The sequence below is a fragment of the Peromyscus leucopus genome, chromosome 4 (genome assembly GCF_004664715.2).
Source record: "Peromyscus leucopus breed LL Stock chromosome 4, UCI_PerLeu_2.1, whole genome shotgun sequence".
NCBI classification, from domain to species: domain Eukaryota; kingdom Metazoa; phylum Chordata; class Mammalia; order Rodentia; family Cricetidae; genus Peromyscus; species Peromyscus leucopus.
Window position 1 is genome coordinate 14526747 of NC_051066.1, and position 25131 is coordinate 14551877.

At 49.8% G+C, this 25131-nt stretch overlaps 1 protein-coding gene across 2 annotated transcripts; it reads left to right on the plus strand.

Annotated features, from left to right (window-relative positions):
* The first annotated feature begins 95 nt into the window (after positions 1 to 95).
* Positions 96 to 25126, plus strand: Rabl6 (RAB, member RAS oncogene family like 6). 2 transcript variants are annotated; one of them, XM_028868775.2, is made up of 15 exons: positions 96 to 519; positions 4391 to 4525; positions 5508 to 5555; positions 9263 to 9315; positions 11240 to 11331; positions 14690 to 14830; positions 15232 to 15337; positions 19533 to 19636; positions 20789 to 21117; positions 21392 to 21545; positions 22334 to 22543; positions 22634 to 22901; positions 23271 to 23442; positions 23989 to 24047; positions 24158 to 25126. In XM_028868775.2, the coding sequence occupies exons 1-15, from the start codon at positions 390 to 392 to the stop codon at positions 24353 to 24355; spliced, it is 2199 nt and encodes a 732-aa protein (XP_028724608.1). In that variant the 5' UTR covers positions 96 to 389; the 3' UTR covers positions 24356 to 25126. The 2 variants fall into 2 exon arrangements, with proteins under 2 accessions (XP_028724608.1, XP_037060585.1); XM_037204690.1 differs by lacking the exons at positions 96 to 519; positions 4391 to 4525; positions 5508 to 5555 and having other exon boundaries at positions 9284 to 9332.
* Positions 25127 to 25131: the final 5 nt, after the last annotated feature.

Below are 25131 nucleotides of genomic sequence, written 5' to 3' on the forward strand. Positions count from 1 at the left end.
AAGGCGGGGCTTGGACGGGGAGGGGAGGGGCTGCTCCAAAGGGGCGGGATCTAGTGCGCCCGCTGCGCAGGCGGCGTCTACGTGTCCCTCTCGGCGCTCCGTAGCCGCGCCGGCGCCAAGATGGCGGCGCTGACGGATGCTTGGCCGCCGCGCCGAGGGCCACGGGAGCCGGAGCGGAGCTACAGAGGCTAAGGCCTCAGAGCCTCGCTCGAGGCCGCTCCCACCGTCGGGCCTCGGCTTGTGGCCGCGCCGGCCCCGACCTCGGAGGAAGCCTGGGCCGGCCGGACATGGTGCGAAGCGCGCTGCACTGCTGCTGCTGCTCCTGCTGCTGCTGCTGCTCCTGCTCCTGAGCTCGCGGGCCGCACCCGGCTCGCACGTCCAGCAGGAAGATGTTCTCGGCGTTGAAGAAGCTGGTGGGGTCGGAGCAGGCCCCGGGTCGGGACAAGAACATCCCCGCCGGGCTGCAGTCCATGAACCAGGCGCTGCAGAGGCGCTTCGCTAAGGGGGTTCAATACAACAGTGAGTGCGGGGCCGCGCCGTCGGGCAGGCCGGGGCGGCTGGCGGTACCGGGGGTGTCCACCCAGCCCTAGAGGACCGGGGTGGACGGGGTCCCTGGGCTCTGAATAATGGTCGCCCCTTGAGGGCCGTCACCTGACAGGAGACCTCCAGAGGAGAGCTGTGCAGCGACGCTGGCGGAGCAGCGGTGGAGGACCCTGATTGGCGCGGGTACCCTGCCGACAGAGACCATTACATAACGCGAGGGAGCACGCGCGGGTCTGGGGCTAGCGGCTGCGTGCCGCCTGCCTCCCCTCCGGACCCCGGCGCGTGCTCGCACTTGAGCCTCCTGAAAGTCGGTCGGCTCTGGCATTGAGCCGTGGCATTTTTTGTTTTGTTCACTTGGAAGCCGGTTTGCAAACAATAGCCACCACGCCACACGTTCTCACCCCCCTCCTCTTTTTTTTTTTTTTTTTTAAGAGTTTTGTAAGGGATATATTTTCAAAAAGTTCCAAAAGGCACTAACTGCATCCCTGGCCCCACAGGAAGAAAGGCCCGCTCTATCCTTCGTTATAAATTATGTATGTATGCAGCTAGAAGCAGACCGTCCTCTTGACCTCTTTAGACTTTTTCCATTTGCGGGCTCTTTTCTAGGCAGTCCCCTGGTCTGACATTGTTTACTTCTCACCTATTTGTATACTGCTAGGTTTTTGACGCACACTCCCCAACACACTACGTACTGCTCTCTTTAATCGGTGTCTGTCATGGTCAGTGATAGTTGGGTAACATTATTAGGAGCAAGCACTTCATACCTGTTAACTTGAAAGTTTGTATTTCTCTTGAATCTACAGAAGAAAATATTGAGTCGAAATATTCAGAGGTTTGTGTTCTTTGGAATCTACATTTGGATTCCTTGTTTAGTTTTAGATAGTATTACTTGAAACCTAATCCTAGAAATTAGGTCTGAACTGGAAGTTTCTCACTTTCTAAACCTGCTCCCTAATGACCCCGCCCCCTGGTGGTCCTGACAGGAGGGACCTAAAAGAGCTGCTCTTCCAGATTTTCTGAACTACCTTAGAGAAACAAACCAGTCGTGTAATAAATACAGATTCACAACTCTTGTGAGTAAGAGGCACAGTTAACTTGATGCTTTCCAAACTTTTTTTTTTTTTTTTTTTTTGGTTTTTTCGAGACAGGGTTTCTCTGTGTAGCTTTGCGCCTTTCCTGGGACTCACTTGGTAGCCCAGGCTGACCTGGAACTCACGGAGATCCGCCTGGCTCTGCCTCCCGAGTGCTGGGATTAAAGGCGTGCGCCACCACCGCCCGGCCTAGCTTTCCAAACTTTTAATTGTATATTATAGAATGCTGTCCCTCCAGGGTCACAACAATCTTTTTTTTTTTTTTTTAATGTGTCAAACTAATAACTCAGAGGGTGGTGACACATGCCTTTAATCCCATTACCTGGGAAGCAGGGACAGGTGGATTTCTGTGAGTTTAAAGACGTCCTTCCTGGTATACCTATTGAGTTCCAGGACAGCGTGGGCTACACAGTAAGACCCTGTCTCAAAAAAGCAATAAAAAAAGAGCAAACTCCAAGAATTCCAGTGTTTTGACACACCCGCAGATCACCACATCATTGTGAGTTGTCAAAAGCAAAAAGAGGAAACTGTGCAACCAGAGTAGAGAGACCAAGTTCAGAGAACTGATGCCAGAATGCTGCTGTTCAGTGACAACTTGCTGAACAAAGATTCCTGCAAAAGTAAATACTGGAGGGTATTCTTTAGATAAATGGAACTTAAGCTGAAAAGATAGGCATGGGATTAAAAAAAAAAGCAAAGGTAAGCAAAGGAATAGGTCCATATGTGATAAGTAAGCCCTTAAGCGTGATTATACTAGTCGTGGGTAAGAATGGTTTCTATGGGCAATTGTTTTTTGTTTTTTCTTTTTCACAATATTGAAACAGTTGGAGTCAGCCCCTAGTACAGAATGGAATTGATCAGAGTTAAGGCATTCAGATTTGGGAAGGAGAGGTCCGAGACAGGATATTACCATGTAGTTTGACTGTTCTGGATCTCACTATGTAGCCCAGGTTGGTCTCGAACTTGTAGATACCCACCTGCCTTTGCATCCCAAGTGCTGAGATTAAAATGGTACACCACTGCAGCTGGCATGGCATTCAGAAATATGTTAACCCTAGATAGTAAGTGTGAATGTTAAAATGTAGATGCAAGTCTTCCAACTATATGCAAAATGAGGAAAAGTTTTGCCAACTTCATAAAAGACAGAGATGGCTGGGAGGAAACTATAATAGTAACTTAAAAAGTACTATTTTTAAAAATGTATTTATTTATTGAGGCGATGTGCATGTCTTGGTGTACATGTGACAGTCAGAGGATAACTTGTAGAAGTTATTTTTCTCCTGCCATATGACTCCTGGGGATCAAACTAGGGTTTAGACTTGGTGGCAAGCATCCTTAACTTACATTCGCCAATGTCACTTTTTTTTCTCTTTTTTTTGATATTGGAGATTGAACCTAGGTTCCCACTGAACTAGTACACTACTGTTGAGCTACATCCCCAGCTCCTAAAAAAATTACTGAATAACGCCATTTCTTTTAGTAGTCACAATGCAATCAAGAAATTGAGGGTGGGGGAATTCCCTCTAATTGGGCGATATGATCTTTGAAAGATACATTTAGGCCAGGCGGTGGTGGTACACGCCTTTAATCCCAGCATTTGGGAGGCAGAGGCAGGCGGATCTCAGTAAGTTCAAGGCCAGCCTGGTCTACAAAACAATAGGACAGCCAAGGCTGTTACACAGAGAAACCCTGTCTCAAAAGAACAAAAAAGATACATTTAGAATGTAACAGCAAAGGGTTGAAATAAAAGTTAGAAAGGGATCCTGGGTATGTCTGACTATAAGCAGACTGCCCAACTATGGTTGGTCAGCTGTAGGTTCAATATTGTCATGCAACACACACTTTGAGGTGATGCGAATGGGTTGTAGTAAGGGAGGTGAAGGTCTGTATTCTGTGTTTTTGTTTTGTTTTGAAATAGAGTCTTACTATTCTGCTCCAACTGTTGAACTTGTATGCTCATCTGGTCTTCCTGTATCAGTACCCTGAGTAGCTGAGACTACAGGCATCTACTTTGCACCCAACTCTCAGGTTTCTTTTTGAAGCTTAAAAGCTGTTCTTTATTCTCCAATGGCTACATATGGGATGGTCAACTTATGAAAAGTAAAAGTTCCAGACTGCTCTTTATTACCTTTTCAAAAATCCCAGTGGTGAGCCTGTCTAAAAGGTATAGGGGCATAAGGACAACACCCTATCCTATTCACCTGTCCCTGCCCAAAGCCAGCAGACCTTTCTGAATTCAGGCCTGGTATACATTAGAATGAGTGAAGTAGGATACAGACTTAGACAAAACTGCACCCAAAACATCAGAACTATGAGAAAAACAAGTAAATGGAAAACCAAGTACTGGGGTACTGTCATGGGTCCTGTTCTTCAGTTGGTCAGATCAAGTCTCTGTGCAGCCCAACTCTGATCCTAAGGGTCCCTGGCAGTCCCTCAGAGTATATGACTCTAGGAGAAAACCAGGCCCAGAGGAAGTCCTCTACTGCTACCTCCTCCCATCAGCCCTGGCTTCTGTTCTTGGTGCTACATTCTGCCCACTGCCGGGCACCATTGTACGTAGGGAGAATCTGTCCTGCCCAGCTACAGTTGACCTATTGGGAAGCTGCTAGCATTCTCACCAATTCTTCCCCTGCATGCCAGTCACCCGAGAAAAATACGAATTCAAGGTGAGATGGAACAGATGTGACACTTCAAAAGTTTTTAGTGTGACGGATTAATCTTCCTTTCTCTTTCCCCTTTGCCTATCCTTGCCCCAGTGAAGATTGTGATCCGGGGTGACAGGAACACTGGCAAGACGGCTCTGTGGCATCGACTGCAGGGCAAGAAATTTGTGGAAGAATACATCCCCACCCAGGAAATCCAAGTCACCAGCATCCACTGGAACTACAAAAGTGAGTTCAAGGCTTATAATAGTTCAGGACCCCTTTTCTCCCTATACCATAGAGTGTCCTGCCTTCCACCCTGGTTCTTGGAAGGTACTTTTCTGAAACAGAAAATAGTGCCCATGTGGGAGGCCCCACCACTGCATGCCAATCACCCCATCAGCATTTTGAATCTGTGAAGTTCCTCCGCACTCGTGCCTCCGGCCCAGGACACTCATAGTTGCAAGTGAAAAGCAAGGATGCACCTTCAAAGACTGGGATTCCCTGGACACCTAGGAGCACACCCACCCATACACATCAACAGCACACATACCTGTTTTGCCCCGTAGGAGTGCATGCTATGAACCCTGGCAAGTGCTCATCCCTGGAGAACAGTGTGACTGTTTTTCCCCTTGTCTTGCCCTTCTGGGTCCTGGGGTCTCCTCCATCCTTTCAGCTCCCTCAGCCCCTAGGACATTCCAGAGTGGAGAATTGATGCTGAGGAGGGGTTGCAGAGAGAGCAGGAACTTGGAAAGCTGTTTCTCTTATGAGGCAGCTCAGGACTCGCAGTGTCAGAGAAAGCCTTAGGAGACTGTAGAACAAATGGCCGGGTAGGTTGAGGGCTGCAGCCAGCAAGGGCCTGCTCAGATGGCCCAACACCAGCGCTCTAGCCCCTAGCACTGACTTGCATTCTTACATTCTGCTCAACCCTCACCGGATACTGACCAGTCAGATGAAGAAGTGAAGTTGGGGGAGAAGTGACTCGGACAGCTGCATTGCGTTTTTCATCTGTCTAGGGTGTGAGCATCCACTTAGGTACCTGGACTGGCTTTGTCTGTGGGCCAGTAGATATATTGCTCATGCCAGAGCCTGGAGGAACAGCCTAAAACCCTGCAGCATGTGTTACAGAGGCCCCAGGAAGCTAGTGATACCAGAATACCCCTGACCCCATTTGGGAGCCCAGAAGGGGCTGTGATGCTAGGCACTAATCTGAGAGTTTTCCTTGTTTCAGCCACTGATGATGTAGTGAAAGTTGAAGTCTGGGATGTAGTTGACAAAGGTAAGGTACATTTTCTCCTTAATGCTTAATAGATTCTAAATAGGGCCCCTCCTTGTTCATACATGCACCTCGTTTGCGTGTCCTCACACCCATTACTTCTGCTCTGGTTATTCTCTCTCGGGCCCCATGTCACACAGAACCACTTGTGGTTCAGAGACACGTCACAGGCACCAGCTGTATCGACTCAAGAATGTGGGAGTTTTGGGTTTGCTACCAGCTGTTGATGTCTAGGTTACATCAGAGTCCCTGGCTGATCCCTGCCTGATCTAGGTTCTGGATCCTAGTCCATTCCCTCCCATGTCTGGTAGGCACGGTAGATGTGCAACAGTGGACCTGTCACATATACTTGGCTATTTTGAGTATTTGTTTAGTTACTGAACAGATGACTATTGGGAGGTCTGGGTATGTTTAAAACTCTGACCCATATGAAGCTGTTCTCAAAGCCCTCCTGCGTGTTTCCCTTGGTAACCCATAGTCACACTGGTCCCTCGAACCTTAGTGGTTTGGCAGCCCTGCTCTGAGAGAGCCAGAAGGTAACCTGGACACTCACAGGATATCATCTGTCAGATGTTCTTTTACTAGGTGATGGCTTAATGCCAGCCATGTTGTTTGACCACGATTAATAATCCCTCTAATGAGAACAGGCAGACACCCACAGGCTCTTGTCTGACTGGACTCTGGTCCAGTTTATAGCTACTTATTCTACCCTCTGGCCTGGGGCAGCCCTAATTATTGAGATGGATAGTCTAAGTGCAGTGCACCAGCACAGTAGAAACATGCAAGACTGCATGAATCAGGAAGGCTATGAGGGTGGGGGCAGAGTCAAGTGGAGTAAGAGCACATCTTGGCCCGGGGCAGTGGTGGCACACGCCTTTAATCCCAGCACTGGGAGGCAGAGGCAGGCGGATCTCTGTGAGTTCAAGGCCAGCCTGGGCTACAGAGTGAGTTCCAGGAAAAGCACAAAACTATTCAGAGAACCCTGTCTTGAAAAAAAAAAAAAAAAAAAAAAGCACATCTTGGGCCAGCACCCTGGTTTGGTCCAGGACACCATTCAAACAGATTTCCCACAAGGAGTTTTTTTGTTTGTTTTTTCTCCACATGGAGTTTTAATTCCGTTTAAAGAGAAGGCAAGCTGGAGTTGCATGTTGTTACTTCAGCCTATCTGTGTCATCCATGTGATGGAGGTTAGGGACCTATATATAGCATTTCTTACAGAATGGGTCACCAAGTCCAAGACCTAGCTACACCAGCCACACAGAGACATAGTCTCATCTAAACCTGTAGAGGGCATCAACAGAACTCAGAGTACACTCATGGGAGCATCTGATCTCATTCTTCTTCTTCTTTTTTTTTTTTTTTCTCAAGACAGGGTTTCTCTGTGTAGATTTTAGAGCCTGTTCTGGAACTCACTTTATAGACCAGGCTGGCCTTGAACTCACAGAGATTTACCTGCCTCTGCCTCCCGAGTGCTGGGATTAAAGGCGTGCGGGGCCGCCGCCTGGACTAATCTCATTCTTATCTTCTTTTGTTGGGTCGGTTAAGTTCCTCTGTGATCCTAGGGGTGAGAGCTCATAGTCTTCCCTGGTGCTGAGGTTGTATGTGTGTGTACACGCATGCAGGTGGTTCTAAGCACTGTGAAATCACATACCTTAGCCTCTGACCTCTCACAACCCATGACTTTGTAGGCACCACCTTTGACCTGACCCCTGGCTTCATTAGCATGGCTGAACTACATGTCCTTCAGTTCCAGGACTTTGTAGGAAGATGTGTCTCCAGGGCTCTGGTTTCTGGCACAGGGTGTGCTTTCTCCTCCGTCCTCATACAAGTTCCTTTTGAGTATGAGTTTGGGTCAAGTGTTGAGAACAGTTGAAGCCACTTTCTTCTGTGGTTCCAGCAGTTACACAGCCTTGTTGGACCCCATCCATTGAACCTCTGTTGATCTCCCTATGTCTGTGCACTTCTGCATGCTTGTGTGTGCATCTTTGGAGCATTGATAGGTGACCTGCTATCTGAGGCCCATCACTGGATATACTGTGATGACAAGAGTCATATCCACAGGAAGCCATCAGGTGGCTTAGGTCAGCTATCTTCCATAAGCCATGAGCCCATCAAGTCGGGAGATACTTGTTGCTGGTCCACAGAGGGGCCACCACTTTGGAACCAAAGTGCCTTCCTTGTCTCTTGCCTCTGCTCTTGTCTCTATGTCTGCCCCTGCTGCAGGGGGATGCACTGTCCTAGAGACAGTTTTGAAGAGCGGGGTCAGAAGATGGGTCTAGCTATCAGATGGGACCATAATGCAGTGACCTCAACCTCTCACTCAGGACCCTTCGAAGTGGCATGCTATGCCTTCAGTAGGCCCAAGAGCCCATGAAGCAGAGGTTGCCACCTCCACTGCCCTGGAGTCATGGAGCACCTTTTTCCCCACTGTGTTAGACTCAGACATCCTCTACCCTCCCACTCTCAGGGATCCACTCATATCCCTGCTCTGATGAAATCAGGCTGGATCCCAGCAAAGAGCAGTCCTAACTCAGGGAGTGCCTGAATGCTCATGGCTGCGGTCACCCATTTACCAGAGGGGCCCATAGAAAGGCTCTTTTGCCCCCTCCCCCACACACCCCCCATCCCCGTGGTCCACAGTCTGCCTAGTTCCCACAGCAGCAGAGGACCTTCAGATGTGACAGAAGTTGAAGTAACAGCTCAAGGGCAGTGGGTAGGTTCTCCAGAAGACTGGGCAGGCTCAGCAGTGCATGTTCAGGAGCTTTAAAGGGAACTTTGATGGAAAGCAGCTTGGCAAGTTTTTGCTTACTCTGGCCTCCCAGACCTACCAGCTCCTGTCCAACACTTTCCTTCTGCCCAAGAGTAGTTCCCACAGACACTACAGCAACTTGTAGGAAGTTGCTGGTTGTGCTAGAGGCTCCTGACCTAAGTGTGGCCCACCTGCCATTCAGCCCATGAGGGTCAGGCTGAACCATCCACTGCACCAGAGTGGGAGAGAGGCTGACTCCCCAGACTGACCAGAGTGTATGTAACAGGTGTTCAGATAGGACTTGGAGAGGGGTACGGGGTTGGTGTTTTTAAGCAAATAAACCTGAGTTTGTTCTTGGGGAATATTTGTTTGCTATGGAATCCCAAGGTTGTGAGCAGCTCCTTTGCCCAGTTGGAAATTTAGACATGAAAAGAGGGAAGGACAGTGATGTATGCCATCTTGTTATCTCTAGATAGCAAGACCCAAGACCCTCAGACCCCAGCAGGACCTGTGGCTGTCTGTCACATAAAATGCTTTGATAACCAGGGCAGGCAGTGTCAGGTGGGCTGGCCTGACTCTCTGTTCCCTATGTGCTAATGCCATAGTGATACAGCAGAGCTGTTAGGGAATTCCAGATTTGGTCTCTCTTAGCTTTGACCCAGTGGAAGCCCTTTACCTCACATTGGCTCCTGTGTCTCCATGGACACTGGGCTGTCAAGAGGGACCCCTTTCCTCAAGGCAGGTCGGAACTGGGCATCTTACTTCCTGGCCTGTCTGTCGGCTGCTGAGGCCTGCCCTTCCTGTCCACTGCTGGCCTAGCTGTTTGACACAGTTCCCTATCTCTTAAGGCTGAGTGGAGCATTGTGGCAGGTAGGATGGGTCCAAGGAAGGACACTCCCCCACTTAGGCAAGTCCTGGACCCAGCAATTACATTCCTAATTTGTGTTTGTCTTTTAAAAAGGGAAATGTAAAAAACGAGGTGACGGCTTGAAGACGGAGAATGACCCCCAGGAGGTGAGCCACATTGTCAGGTGGGTCTGTGTCAGTGTCCAGAGCAAGGTGCCTGTGGTCCCTCAGGGTGGTCTCCAGCCCTGTAGCCTCAGATCCCGAATGTTCTAGTTAGGCTACAGCTGTAGTAGTCGCTGACTGCCCTTCACTGCCCTCGAGACCCCGGGCTGCCGGTGTTCTGGTTTAGGGGTACCGATGACTTAGGCTACCTGTGCTGCCGGTGTTCTGGTTTAGGGGTACTGATGACTTAGGCTACCTGTGCTGCCGGTGTTCTGGTTTAGGGGTACTGATGACTTAGGCTACCTGCCCTCCATGAGTGATGGCCGCTCTGCTTCACTCCGCAGACATCGCAGGAAACTGAATGCTGTGAATGGCCTGTAAGGGGCCACATCTTACATCTCTATCACAGTGGCTTTGTCCTTAAAAGCACTGGCATATCTTGGAGATGTGGCCCTGGCACTCCAGTGGGGCTAGGTGACCTGTGTTTGCTCCCCACAAGCTGTGACACAGCGCACATGTTTGTGTGGTCCCTCGACACACCTGCCTGCCAGTTGTTCTAGAGAACTCTGCCCTGTTTTCTCCCTCGGTGAATAGAGAGCCTCCTTCTGCTTCAAGGCTGGAAGCTTAAGTGATACATACACCCTCCCTGGCCCTCTTCCGTGGAGTGTGTGTTCTGGAACACATCTTGATTGATTAATTTTTTTTTTTTTTGCATATTTTTTTATTTCTTTTGGTTTTTGTACATTTGTTGACGTTTTCGTACACGCAGATAGTACATTCTATTTACCCTCTTTTTCCCCCGGAGGTGAGGACCGAACCCAGGGCCTTGTGCTTGCTAGGCAAGCACTCTACCACTGAGCTAAATCCCCAACCCCGTCTCCACCTACTCAAGTCTTAACTCCCTTCTACCCCTGTCATATACTCCCTCCTTTCTACAAGTCCTGTCCATCATTTCCCTCTTTGGTTTTGTGACCCATTGATGATTTTTTGTTGTTGTTGTTGTTTTTTTGGTTATCGAGATAGGGTTTCTTTGTGTAGCTCTAGCTGTCCTGGAACTCACAGAGATCCGCCTGCCTCTGCCTCCCCAGTGCTGGGATTAAAGGCGTGTGTGACCAATGATTTTAAACTAAGGCCTTCTGCCTGACCACATGTTTGGAATTACCATTGGCATTTGGTGCTCTTATTATTCAGCACACAACTGAAGATAATACCTACCCTCCCCGGAATCCATCAGTAGTCAGTATTTTAACAGGGGTAGGCCCTGAGAGCTGACCTCCCTAACCCATGATTGCTGTTGAGAGTTTCGGGCTTGTGCAGGCCACCATGACTGCTGATAACATTCCACAGTCCTCTCAGTCTTCCAGCTCTTAGATTCTTTCTTCTCTCATTATTTCATGGTGTTCCCTGAATCTGGTTTGGACTATGCATTCAACTGTCATTTATTCCCACCACCTTGAGCAGCCAAAAAGAGATTTTTCTGATTAAGGATGAAAGTAGTGTTTATCTATGGATATAAACATAATGTTTAGAATGTAGTTTGGCTCCATGCCAGTTTAGCTAAAGAACAGCTGTGAACCCACCCACCCCCACCCAGGCCTATGACTTCCCAGCTATGGGGTTTGACCGGGTTGGCCAGCACCACTGTGTTGTTTTTGGTTTTCCTCTGGAAGCCGTCTCAAGGGCAGCTGACAGCTCCAGTACTTGCTTCTAGGAATCCTGGGGCAGGCCTCCCCGTAGAGATGAAACTCGCTGCTCCAGTTCCCACAGCTAACGTGCACACACCCACAAGTGTCTCCTTGTGTTTTTTCCAAAACAAAATGACGTGTTAGATTAGAAAAGGCCCGTTCTGCATTTTTGGGGTGTTTCAGGGTCCACAGGTGTGGGACTTGGCCAAGGACACAGTCTTACCCTTTCTTCCTCCTGTTTCTAGGCAGAGTCTGAAATGGCTCTGGATGCTGAGTTCCTGGACGTGTACAAGAACTGTAATGGGGTGGTCATGATGTTTGACATCACTAAGCAGTGGTAAGAGGGGCAGGCAGCTGGCAGTGGCTGCATGCCTTCACGTAGTACCATGTGGTGTGAGCTTCCTGCTCTGCCAGCTGTGGGCAGAACCCCTAGATGCTGAGGCATTAAGCCACAAGATGGGCATAGATTCATACCTCTGTAGAGGGTGGGGCAGGGGCAGCCTGCTGGCCAACAGTGGTAGAGATTAGGTGCTACCTTCTACAACCCCGCTGTCCTGAAGACACCATATAAAATTGATCAGAGTCAGGTGGCCTGTTGCAGGGGTGGGGAGGGTACCAGAAATAGGCTCCTACACACACACACACACACACACTTTCAGTCACCAAGAAGACACAGCTAAGATTCATGACAACAAAGGACAAAGAGAAAAGTGAGCAGTGGGTCAGAGGTCAGGTGCAAGCCTCCTGAGACCACCAAACTCCCATTGAGGGGGGACACCATGAAATGTGCTCAGGAGACATTACACATCATCATGAACCTGGGAGCCTTCCTGTCAGAGACAACAGGAAAACACAGAAGAAGCTCCAGATAGCTCCAAGTCGTACTCTGTGTACACTGAAAACCAATCTCTTAAAATACTGTAATAGCCAGACGTGAGCTGCACATCTATTGCCCCAGCACTTGGGAAGCAGAGGCAGGAGGATCTCTGTGAGTTCAAAGCCAGTCAGTCTAGAGAGTTCAAGGGCAGCCAGGGATACATAATGTGACCTTGCTTTAAAAACAACCACCAGCTCGGCGCCTTTAATCCCAGCGCTTGGAAGGCAGAGGCAGGCGGATCTCTGTGAATTTGAAGCCAGCCTGGGTTACAGAGTGAATTCCAGGAAAGGCTCCAAAGCTACACAGAGAAACCCTGTCTCAAAAAAACAAACAAACAAAGCCATACATTACAAGAAGCCCTGACAGCAGCTCTTTTAGAAGTAGCCTTGGAGATTCACCTTGCCTTTTACTCTGCTTTTACAGTTCTATTATTAGGATTACATGTATAATCTGTGTTTGGATTGAAAAAGGCAGAGAAAAGCATTCTGTTCCGTCTTCTAAGACTATCATTGCTGACAGCCAGAGCAAACCAGCTGAATTTCCTGGCCCCATACATGTACAATGGGACCTTATCTGTCTAGTTTTGTACACACCGGGCGGTGGTGGCACATACCTTCAATTCCAGCACTCAGGAGGCAGAGTAGGGCGGATCTCTGTGAGTTCGAGGCCAACCTGATCTGCAGAGCGAGATCCAGGACAGGCACCAAAACTACACGAAGAAACCTGTCTTGAAAAAAACAAAACAAACAAAAAAATAGTCACAAACTCATACACCAGCCTCCATCATGTGCTTTGGAGTGAAGTTAGCACTGTGCATGACACTGATTCTGGTTTGAGGGTCCTGAACCTATAGATCCTTGGTAGCCACAGTCTACACTAACATACTTCCTACAGCTTTGGCATAGTATTCACAGGCCCAGATCAGCCCTCCCAACCTTCAGGGACCTATATGTTTGCCTGACAGGCTGGCAACTGGCACATGCTAGAATCCTCTCAGGGCTGTAGGAGGCAGCCTGGGCCACAAGCTCCAGTTCAGCAGTAAACGTGTCATAGACATCCATATTCAAAGCTATACTCCCATCTCAGGTACAGAGCAGAGATGTGCATTTTGCCTCTGTAGGTGATCTAGTAGTGGGGACATGGCTTTGCCTCTGGACACTGAAGGCTCCTGTACTCCACTAAAGTGTTCTATGACCTTTGCAATCTAACGTCACAAGACCCTGCAGCTATCGGGGTAATGCAGAGGAGCAGGTAGTGCACGTAAGAGCAATGAGGGCCCGACAGCTTGGCTGAACATCAGGACCTGAGTTTGGGGCTAGAGTGGTTAGGAGGTTAGGCCAGATCAGGAAGGATATGCAGATGCTTATTTGGCAGCCATGAGGCTTTGTAGGCCCTTGTGCTCACAAAATACCCGTTGTCAGGCCACAAGGATCACAGTCATTTCTCGGTTTGAGATCCCTGGACACCAGCATGTTTGGTTCAGCTAGTACCTGGGAGGCAATAGTCACTTCAGAGCACAGCTGCAATTACAGACCAGTGAGCACACTTCAAGAGGATACACCAGAGTCAGGAGAGGCTGCCATCGTCACAGGCATGTTGCATTTTCATTGCTTTCTTTTGGCAGGGAAGCTGGGTCATACACATTTCCCTGGTTGTGGGAGGTGTTAGTGGATTTTGTTTGTTTGTTTTTTGTTTTTCGAGACAAGGTTTCTCTGTAGTTTTGGAGCCTGTCCTGGATCTCGCTCTGTAGACCAGGCTGGCCTCGAACTCAGAGATCCTCCTGGCTCTGCTTCCCAAGCACTGGATTAAAGGCGTGCGCCACCACCGCCACCCATGTGGTATTAGCAGATTTTATAGAAACAAGGTCTCTGTGTAGCTTAGGCTAACTTGGAACTATGTAGCCCAGACTGGCAACAAACTCATAATCCTCTTATCTCAGCTGTCTGAGAACCGGGGTTATTAGTATGTACTGCCATTTCTGGGTTTTTGTTGTTGTTGCTTTTGGTGGGGAGTGGGGGACAGAGGGCAGATACCAGAGATTGAACTTAGGGTTTTCTGCGTGCTAAGCAAGTACTCAGCACTGCACCGAGTCCCTAGTCCTGGTTGTGTCTTTACAAGTCATTTGGAGACATTGGGGTCACGTGTAAAGTGGAGCTGCAGGCACTCCCACCTTAAGTCAGTCTTGGAGAGGCCAGCAGACTTTGTAGGGTATGGTTCACTGTAGAATAAGTGAAGCCTTGGATAGGAAAGTAGCCTTCATTGAGGACACTTCAGTGATGGTATCCCTGAGGCAAGAGCCAACAAGCAGAGAGAAGCAGATGAGCTGCAACCCAGCCTCAGTGTGCAGCAGAACTGAGGGACATGTTACCCCAGGATACGTACAGTTCAGAATGACGCTACAAACAGGTGAGGCTCCAAGCAGGTCTTATTTATTGATTTTATTTAATTAATTTTGGGGTAGGAAGTTATGTGATAGAGAGGGCAGGAGTCAGCTCTTTACAGTGTGGCCCCATAGATCAAACTCAGGTCATCAAGCCAGTGGCAAGCACTTCCATCTGCCCAGCCCCCCCACCAGCCCCGGAAGCACTTTCATAGGGACACAGACAGGTGGCACACCCATCAAGGCAGGAGAATGGAGCACCTTGATCTGGGGTGCAGGGGATGCCTAGGAGAGTCGGTGGTCAGGGATGCAGGCTGAGGTTATAGCACTTGCTGTTCATTCGGTGGCACGTGCTCTGGGAAGTTAGACAAAGAGGTAGTGTACACAGCATTCCAAGGGCCACACAGCTAAGGCGAAACACTCCCTCCCTTTTTGAAGGACCTTCAACTATGTTCTCCGGGAGCTTCCCAAAGTGCCAACCCATGTGCCGGTGTGCGTGTTGGGCAACTACCGTGACATGGGTGAGCATCGAGTCATTCTGCCAGATGATGTGCGTGACTTCATTGACCACCTGGACAGGTGGGTGCCACCGGTTTTGCTCCTGTAAGGTCCCATGTTGTGCTCTCATAGTCTTGGGGGAAGCTTGTAGACAAGGCACGATCTCATCCTGTGTTGGAGATAAAATGTCAGCATTCCTGGCCCAGGAAAGGGATTATGGCCAGAGGGTGAGAAGTTCCAGGTCTCTGGTAATGCTATAGAAGATGTGAGGACCATATGCCAGGACTGTGGGGCCTTCCTGGCCCCTGTCTAGTTCTTCCGATCAGCCCCAGAGGAGTCAGCTACAGAATGTCTTTAGGAACCTTCTAAAGACATTCAGAAGGAAGCTAGGTAGGCAGGACACCTTAGGCTTAGGTGTGACCCTTGAAATAGGAATCAAGCCACACTGCCCACTAAGTTCCTTTATCTTTCTTTGAAAACAGACCTCCAGGTTCCTCCTATTTTCGATATGCTGAGTCTTCCATGAAGAACAGCTTTGGCCTAAAGTACCTGCATAAGTTCTTCAACATCCCATTTTTGCAGTTACAGGTAAGTGCTTACCAGGTAGGGCAGACAGGTGGGTAGCCATCACTTTTGTGGCTCTGCATAAGGATTGGCCTTATCCCTAAGCCTGACAGCATTCTTGGGCACCTTCTTGGAAGCTGGCTACCAACATGTATCTAGTGGGCTGGAGATGGCACACACAGCACTCAAAGCAGCGGGCCAGAAGTGGGTAACATGTCTTGCTCTTTAAGAGCATCCGGAAGTTTCAGTCCACCATATAGAGCCCTTATGCCTCTGTGGGACACTGACTAAAGTGCAGACCTCTTTACCAGATGTACATGTAGCTGTGGAGGTCCCAGTCACACGGAGCTATCTGTCAAGAGGCAGGTTCCAAGACATGAAACTTCTGTGACTCTCCAATGCCGATGCTGGGCTGACTGTACGCTAACCATAGCCCTCTGGCCATCTCATGAAGAACAGAAAACTTGCACCCTTGTCTGAAGTGTCTAGCTTCCTTGATGCACTTGAGGCAAGTAGGGTGGCCTACCAGGGTGAATAGCTGCACCTACCCTGCTTTCCATTGAGTGTTCCTCTTGGAGTCTTTTAGATTAGATGAATAGAAGTGGCATAGGCTGAGCATGGTGGCACACACCTGTAATCCCAGCATTCAGAAGACTGAGTCAAGAAGATCACTTCAGGTTTAAGGCTATGTACTGAGGATCAGTAAGTGGGAGACCCTGTCTCAAAAAAATTAAAGTGCTGGGCATGGTGGTACATACCTGTAATCCCAGTACTTGGGTAGTAGAAGCAGGAGGGTCAGAGGTTCAAAGTCATTCCTGGAATGTAACAAGTTCAAGACCAGCTTGGGCTACATGAGACCCTTTCTCAAACACACAAAACAAGCCGGACAGTGGTGGTGCACACCTTTAATTCCAGCACTCAGGAAGCAGAGGCAGGCAGATCTCTTGAGTTCGAGGTCAGCCTGGTCTACAGATCAGGTTGTAGGACAGGCAGGGCTGTTACACAGGGAAACCCTGTCTTGAAAAACAAAACAAGGGCTGGAGAGATGGCTTAGCGGTTAAGAGCACTGACTGCTCTTCCAGAGGTCCTGAGTTCAATTCCCAGCAACCACATGGTGGCTTACAATCATCTGTAACAAGATCTGGCGCCCTCTTCTGGCCTGCAGTCATATATGCTGTATACATAATAAATAAATCTTTAAAAAAAAAAAAAGAAAGAAAGAAAAAGAAAAAGAAAAATGTTTCAGAGATAGTACAAGATGACCATATCGTCACCCAGTGCCTCCTGTTCGTGTTTCTATATTTGTCAAGGCCAAGGAACCAGTGTAAGTCTATAAACCCAAAGCTCCATCTAGTCCCAGATTCCCCCCAGGAACCTACCCTGTTTAAGCTGTGGTCATTTTCTCTAGTCCTGAGGTATGCTGTAGCTTCTGAGAATTAGGAGAGCAGCAGAGTAGGCAGAAAGTGGAACAAGGCTCTGGATTCTAAGCATAAGAACAGAAGACCAATCCTTTTTGGAAATACGAGCTCAAACAGCTTGGTGTGGGATCTCTGTTGAACAAGAAGGCCAAACAGGCCTGGCCACCTTTCTGGACCTGGTGACATGTAGCTTCCCCTGAGTGTATGGGCCCTTCATACTTTATCCAGGACACCAAACTCAGGAAAGTAAAGCCTTCCTTTTCCTCCTCTCTGTGTCCTTTTGAGAAACATGAGATTCCTGCAGGTGGGGTTATGCTGAGGCGCCTACAGGATCAAAAGGAGCCTCTACTAAATGCATTCCCACAGAAGAGTCCTGTTGTGAGACAAAACTTTACCTAGGGAGACACAACACGCATCTGCTCACCCCAGACAGGGATCCCAACAGATCCCAAATTCCAGATACCACCAAAGTCCAGCCTGGTGAACCAATGAGTTTTATTGGGGTTACTCATAGGAGCAAATGACCCAAAGACAGCTACATCACCAAAGCCCACCCCAGTACAGGTCCACAGCTTATACAAGCTGGGAACCTGGTCATTGCATGGCCTGCAGGCAGTTCAACAGGTCAGAGAGTGTCCTTTCCAAGTGACTGGTCAGAGCTTCTTTGTAGCTGGTTTGGTCTGAGTCTTCTTTTCATCTCAGCTTCCTTCCCTCTTCAGGGGGACTCTCAGCTGTTATTGCTTACTCAGACAGGAAGGACCTAGTGAATCTGGCCAGTTTCAGAGATGTCCTGAAGCTGTTTTAGGTTGTTTACCTTCATGCTTAAAGAGCCCTGCAATGTGGAATGTTTCCATCTTGGAGGAAACGGTTAGAAAACAACTCCTCACACTGCTCCACTCTGTGAAAGCTTGACTACTGCCTCCTGCCAAGGAGACAGAGAGATGCCAAGACAGTCACTGGTGCTAGAAGCCTGAGCTGAGATCTAGACCAACATAGCTTTCCTCCAGGGTTATTTGCAAGGAATGTGATGGCCACTGTTTGCTGGCAGGGTGGTGGCTACCTGGAAGTAGCCATGGATTGAACCATCCCATCTTGGCGGGGCTGGCTGCTCTTCTAGAAGATGGCTTTTGAATTCCCAGCCCCCACATGGTGGCTCACAACTCTCTGCAACTCCATTCTCAAGGGATCCAAAATGCCTTTTTGGTTCTGTGGGCACCAGGCATGTACATGGTATGCAGACCAAACATTTATATACATTAAATAAATAGCAACTTTTTTAGAATGACTTTGGATTCAGGATGTAGCTCAGTTGTTATATTACTTACCTACTATACACAACACTCCGGGTTCAGTCCTTAGTGCTATATAAGCCAGGTGGGGCCTTTGCCTATAATCGCAGCAGTGGGGAGGTGGAGGCAAGGAAGAAAATAAATTCAACACCATCCTCAGTCATGTGGCAAGTTCAAGGCTAGACCTAGATACAGGAGACAGCCATGAGGCTGGAGAGATGATTCAGTGGTTAGTAAAGACTGCTGCTCTTCCAGAGTGCCTGAGTTCAGTTCCCAACAACCTCATTGGGTAGCTCACAGCTGTTGTAACTCTAGCTTCAAGAGATCCAATGTACTCTTCTAGACTGGGCATTCAAACATGTGGCTTTCACACATACTCACATAAAAATAACAAAAACAAGTCTTTAAAAAAACAACTGTAAGGCTGGGCAGTGGTAGTGCACACCTTTAATCCCAACACTCTAGAGGCAGAGGCAGGAGGATCTCTCTGAGTTCCAGGACATCCAGGGCTGTTACAGAGAAACACTGTCTGGGGGAAGGGGAAAAGAAAAAAAAAACTAAGTTGAGTATGCTGACATATCTTTAGTCCCAGCACTCAGGAGGCAGAAGTAGGCAGATCTCTGAGTTTGAGGTCAGCTGGTCTGCAAAACAAGTTCTAGGACAGCAAGGGCTACACAGAGAAACCCTGAGAAAATAAACTATAATTCCAGAATTATTTAAATCACCAGTTATTGGTCAATATGCAGAGTAAAGTCTCAATAGACTTATGTAATGTATTTGATGTAGCTGTCTAGGTTTTTCTTGGTATACCACATCTTTAGTTTTAAATTAGGACCCTCATCTGTCTATTATATATGCCTGCTTGTCCTGAGTGTTGATCTGCATCATTCTCATGTATTTCTTTTCATTTGTCAGAATATAAACAGACTCCAGGTCTCTAGGTCTGTAGTTACTCCACTTTCTCCATTTGGTTTGTTTGCTCTGTGCTGAAAAACATTCCCTGTGTAAGCTTGAGGCATGCCCAGTGCCAGGGTCATGTTTCTTGTGATAGCAGTGTCTATCCAGCGGGACCTTTTCCAGCTAAAAACTCAGTCCTAGTTCATCTGCTGTCCCCTCACACAGCCTGAAAGCTGCTGTATTTTAAGATTAAATCTAAATGCAAGAAGACATGGCAACTGGACCCAGAGGCTTGATCTGATCATCTTTGGTCATCAGGCTGGAAGTGTGCGGTTTGCTCAGTTTGTACCTGGCCGAGTTTCACCCAGTTGCCCCTGGGGCTCCCCAGATGTCTTAAACACCTGCTGCTATGGTTTTGTAGCCTGAGAGGCTGCTGTAGCCAACAGGAAGCGCTAGTGACAACTGAAAGCATGATGTGGAAACAGGTGGCGCTTCCTGGTGTGGCTCCGTATGACTGACCTGTATCCTCCAAGCCACACAAGCTGACCTTGCAGCCAGCCAGACCTCATGCCTCATAGGAAGAGGCATACTCAGCTGTGTCCACTTCCTCTACAGAGGGAGACACTGCTGAGGCAGCTGGAGACAAACCAACTAGACATTGATGCCACACTGGAGGAGCTATCAGTGCAGCAGGAAACCGAGGACCAGAACTACAGCATGTACGTGAGCCAACAACTACAGAATGTGCAGGCCCTGACTACCCTGAGTGGGAAGGGTGGGTACTGCCCTGTATTGCCAGTGGGCCCTAGTGTCCACAGATAGGAGCCAGGTGCCAAGCTTTGGTCTGCATCTGTGAGGCAGTGGAGACAGCACCATATATATGTGTGCATGGTAGATGAGTCAACCTGAGTATTCTTCAGCCAAGACCTTAGTACTCAGTGTGGGGCAATATGGGGAGCAGCTGAGTAACATGGCTCAGCAGCTCATCTCAACCTCTTAGGACAGGTACTCCATGCTATCAGCCAAAGCCCTTCCTGTTCATCTAATAAAGTATTTAGTCGGATCAGCACTTGTCTAGAACAAGTGGATTAATACTGTGAATTGAGCCATGCTGATCCGGGAACAGTTTCAATTTCCCTGCAGCCCCCTGAGTTCTTGTAGAAAGTGAGGGCAGATATTCCTGAGGGTGGGCTGTGTTGACTCTGGCACTCTATACCCCCAAATACTTTGGAGCCAACAGAACTTACAGAGTACTCAGACATCTGGTATGGTTCCTACATGTGGATCAGCACAAACCTGTGATTAGAGCAAACTACACATGTGTGATTAGCAACTCTACCCCACTGGCCATAACCAGCCACACCTCCCTCTTGGTCACTAGTTGGATACTGTTGACAGCCACTGGCCTACCCAAATCCTGTAAGAATAGTTGGTCCTGAGGGCTGCAGAGATGGCTCAGTGGTTAAGAGCACACACTGGCTGCTCTTCCAGAGAACCTGGGTTCATTTCCCAGTACCCACATGGCAGCTCATAACTGTCTGTAACTCCAGTTCCAGGGGACCCGACAACCATGGCAAAACACCAGTGCACATAAAATAAAAATAAATTTTTTAAAAAAGAATAGTTGGTCCTGGTAGGCTCTGGTCATGCATCTGCTATGAGACTCAGTTCCCCAGGCTGGTACCAGTATAAAGGGACAGGATAAGCGAGGCAGTAGTCTGGGTACCAAAGACTGGGGCAGCTGATTGGCAGGCCGGCCCTATTCTCTACTTAATAGTATAAATGCAAAAAGGACACTGATGGCTGAAAGCCTTGGAGAAAGGTCCAAGGGAAAGCCAGCTCCTCACTTCCTGTCCTTTTGCCGCTCCTAGCTTCCTTGAAATGATGGAGGCTCGAAGTCGAGGCCATGCATCCCCTCTGGCAGCCAATGGGCAGAGCCCATCCTCAGGCTCCCAGTCGCCAGTTGTGCCTCCAAGTGCTGTATCCACAGGGAGCTCCAGCCCCAGCACTCCCCAGCCTGCCCCCCAGCTGTCCCTCAGTGTCTCTTCCACCTGTCCCAAAGCACCATCTCCTGTACCCCCTTTGGAGGCCACGCCCTCCTCTGTACAACCTTCAGTCCCAGCTCCAGCCCAGCGTCGCAGTATCATCTCTCGGCTGTTTGGGACCTCACCAGCTGCAGAAGTGACCCCTTCACCTCCAGGTAGGCCTGGGAGCAGCCCTCTCAACATGTGGTTTTGGGGGGCTAGCTTCTGGCATCTTGAGCCTCATGTCCCTCGGAGATGGGAATGTGGTCCCTGTGCCCCTGACAAGCTCCTCCCTCTTGGGCCAGTCACTGCCTGGTCCAGTTCTAAAGTAGCCTATGACTTTGAGCCAGGGTGCATGAATTGTCAAGTCCCAGTCCTACAGGCCCAGTTTGGGGCTTGCCTAGCGCGGGGTCAGGAACCATAGAAGGAAGAAACAGCATTTCTCTACAGAGCCAGCTCCAGCTCTAGAGGCCCCAGCAAGAGTCCAGAACGTTGAGGATTTTGTCCCTGAAGATGGCCTTGACCGAAGCTTCCTGGAAGACACAACCCTGCCTAAAGACAAGAAGAAAATTGGAGCCAGAGGCCCACAGCAGGATAGTGACAGGTAATGGTGGATTGGTGGAGCCCAGCACAGGGTCCACCTCAAGGGCTAGTCAACACAGCTTCCCCATCCCATTCAGACCTGCGTCTCCCAAGACACTGCTGGGGATTGTGGACACAGCCTTTCTTGTGCTTGCTTGATTGGCAGTTAGCTCTGAGGAAAGGGCTCAGGCCATGTGTCAAAGGCCTGCTTAGACTAATCACCACCCTGGAGTAGACAGACAGACAGACAGCTCACCACGGAGTGGGGCAGTTCATGCCCACAGCAGACTGGAGAACACTGAGCTAGAATCTTCTAGGACAGCAGGAACCTTGGCAGATGACCTAGCAGGGACAGGGCACTCTGAATACATCCTGGCACAGTCTGTGTAGGTATAGTGAAGGCTACCTGCGTCTTTCCATATGGACCCAGACAAGCAGGCCTTGGCCAGGTCTGGCTTTCTGCAGCTAGCCCTTCCCACAACCCCATCTGTCTTTTAACAACACCCTAAAATCTGTCTACAGCTAAGCTCTGAGATCACTCCCTCTAGCAGGTCAAATGTTGAGTGACTGTTAGCATCCCCAGCATCACCATGTTCAGTGGGGTCAAGGGCTCCTCTCCACTGATTTCCCCATTGGCCAGCAGCAAGGCAGTGTTTCCCTCACTCTTACTGCCAGCTGTACTCAGCAGCCCCTGTGACAGCCCAGGAAGTCTTCCCTCTCGAATACGGTACCACAGACGAGGCACTGGGGCGGGGAATCAGCAGCACGTGGCCCCCCGCAGAACTTGTGACTGCCTACCCCTCTTTGCAGTGATGATGGGGAGGCCATAGGAGGGAACCCGATGGTGGCAGGTTTCCAGGATGACGTGGACATAGAAGACCAGCCGCATGGCAATTCCCTGCTGTCCTCAGAGCCCATCCCCAGTAAGAACATCAGCCTTTCCAGTGAGGAGGAAGCTGAAGGACCGGCAGGCCACCCCAGAGAGGCTCCTCAGCAGTGCTCAGAGCCTGAGACAAAATGGTATGGGCTGAAGTCCCCCGGGTATGGCCAGCTGAGGTAGTGGCAACCTAGGGTGGCCTCAGAACTCCTGACATTTCTTCTTATGTGAAGGTCCTCCACCAAGGCCTCACATCCACAAAAGAAGGGAGCTCCCACACGAGCCATACCCCCATGGTCAGATGGTCTCACCGCTGGCTCAGGGCCTGACCTCGGCAGTACCAAGCCCCCCACTGATGGCTCTCATAGACCCCAGGAAGGGAAGGACAAGCAAGTGTCATCAGAAAGTGATCCCGAGGGGCCCATTGCTGCTCAGATGCTGTCCTTCGTCATGGATGACCCTGACTTTGAAAGTGATGAATCGGACACACAGAGGAGAGCGGTAAGGACAGGCTGCTGGCTGGGAAGCTCAGCCTCCATCCTTCCAGAGATAGAGGACAATCAAGGTCTGTTTCCCAGAGCAAGATCTGAAGAGAGGCAGGAGAGTGTTCCTGGCTCCAGTGCCCCCAGACATAATCCCTTCCTAACGTGTTTCTGGAGCCTGCTGGAGAAAGTGGACAGGAGTCCATGGGAGGGGGTCTGTGTAGGTATAGTGAAGGCCCTGCTGGTCTTTCTAAATCTGGGTCAGGTTAACCCCTCCCGTTCTACCCCGTCCCAGCCCCTGGATTCCCAGAGAGACTTGCCACCTTGTTCCAAAGGTCCAGTGGCAGTGGTCAGGGATCATAGGCCTACAGCTAATCTCTCTCTTCAGGAGGCGTTCCCAGTAAGAGAAGACCTCTCTGATGTGACTGATGAGGACACTGGCTCTGCCCAGCCACCCCTCCCCTCCAAGCCCCCAGTCCCTGCTTTCAGACTGAAGAATGACTCAGATCTTTTCGGGCTGGGCCTGGAAGAGACAGGACCTAAGGAAAGCAGTGATGAAGGTAGGAGGCAGGGCCTGGGGCTTGTCCCTCTCCTTAGAGCCTGGGATAACTTGGAGGTCCCCATCCTGTGCTAGTCCAGGGACCTGTGCTTAGAAATCCTAGCCTGCCTGCCTATGTTTTTCTTCATCATAGCTATGAGAATACTAGAATGGGAGGAACTGCCCAAAATTGCCATCCAAGACTGTCACTCATCACCCTGTTCATGGTTCCGTATGGGTCCCCCTCTGTGCCATCTGCTCTGACAATATTCCAGGCTTTCAGGTGTCCCAGGCCTTTGGGACAGAACTATTTTGGAAAAAATGATAGCCGCCTAGTAGATGTGCTTGGAATTGCAGCCCAGGGGCAGACTTGGGCCAACTCAGCCGTAAAAGGAGGGAAAAAAATTTCATCCTGGGCTGGTTCAAAGCTCACCAGCACAAAAATACATGGGAACACCCTAGATTGCCGGTGGGACCAGGCCTTGATGGGAATGGGGTATCTGCAGCAGCCTCTGCCTGACCAGACAAAGTGGTTGCAGGTAGGAGCTCAGTTGTCTTCCTTGTGCAGATAAAGACAGCAAACTTCCCTCTAAAGAGAAGAAGAAAAAGAAGAAGAAAGGCAAAGAGGTACATGCCCTGCCCACCATTGCTAACCTGGATAGCCCAGGGTCGCGGAAGGTGGGATATAGCCTTGTGGGTTGCCCATTGACTCTAGATCTGCTCTTCATGACCTTCAGGAGGAAGAAAAGGCTACAAAAAAGAAAAGCAAACACAAGAAGAGCAAGGACAAGGAGGAAGGCAAGGAGGATCGGAGGAAGAAGAGGAAGCCCCCTCGGAGCAAAGAGCAGAAGGCTGCAGATGAGCTGGAAGCCTTCCTGGGGGGTGGGGCCCCTAGCAGCCGCCACCCTGGTGGTGGGGACTATGAGGAACTCTAGGCTTGCCAGAGGCAGTTGATTGTCCTGGGAAGAGGGGAACTGCCAGCGGCTGACTTGGGGAGGCTGCTGCCTATGCACCCACGTTCCCAGGACCACCCTGCCACCTATGTTCCCCAGCCATTGTGTCTGCCCTCATGTGGTCTGGCCCACTCTACATTGATTTTTGTGCTGGAGACCTTAGTAGTGGTCAGGCCCTGGGGTCAGGCGCTGCAGGTACTGGGCATTAACCCAGCAGAAGCCTGCTCTGCAGGGAGGGAGGGGACAGAACAGAGTTGCAGCTGGTTTGGTGGACCACCTGGCCCTCCTCAGATAGAGCTGCAGCCAGTCCCCGGTGTTTCTCAGGGATGTGCCTGGGGCCGAGAAGGGACCCACCAGGGTCTGTTTACAGAGGCAGGGTGTGGGACTGCTTGGCTTCTCCAATGTCCACCACCCAGCCCCACTCCTGCTTGCCTTCCTCAGCTCTCCCAGGGCCATAGCATGGCTTGGGTTGTGGACCTTCTTCCCCATGGATCCAGAGTAGAGCAGGGTCATGCCCTGAGCACAGATGTGTACTCGGGAGGGTGTGGCAGCATCTGCTACTGCAAAGTGGCCAGGCCCCGCACTGGGTAAGGCTGGCAAGAGAACACAATGTACCACCTCTCCTGTGGGAGAGGCACTAACAGCTTGCCACTGTGTGCCAGCTGTGCCTCTGCCCGTCGAGCGCCTGCGCAGGTGAGCCCAAAGGGCGCCTTCTTAGACACTCCGCCCAGACTATAAAGCTCTCCGATTTTACTGCG

Bases quoted from the DNA above. Each gene is read 5' to 3' on its own strand.
- Rabl6 (XM_028868775.2), top strand. From the start codon at position 390: ATGTTCTCGGCGTTGAAGAAGCTGGTGGGGTCGGAGCAGGCCCCGGGT. The intron at 9,316-11,239 runs GTGAGCCACATT...TCCTGTTTCTAG, and splicing joins CGGAGAATGACCCCCAGGAG to GCAGAGTCTGAAATGGCTCT. The intron at 19,637-20,788 runs GTACGTGAGCCA...TGCCGCTCCTAG, and splicing joins GAGGACCAGAACTACAGCAT to CTTCCTTGAAATGATGGAGG.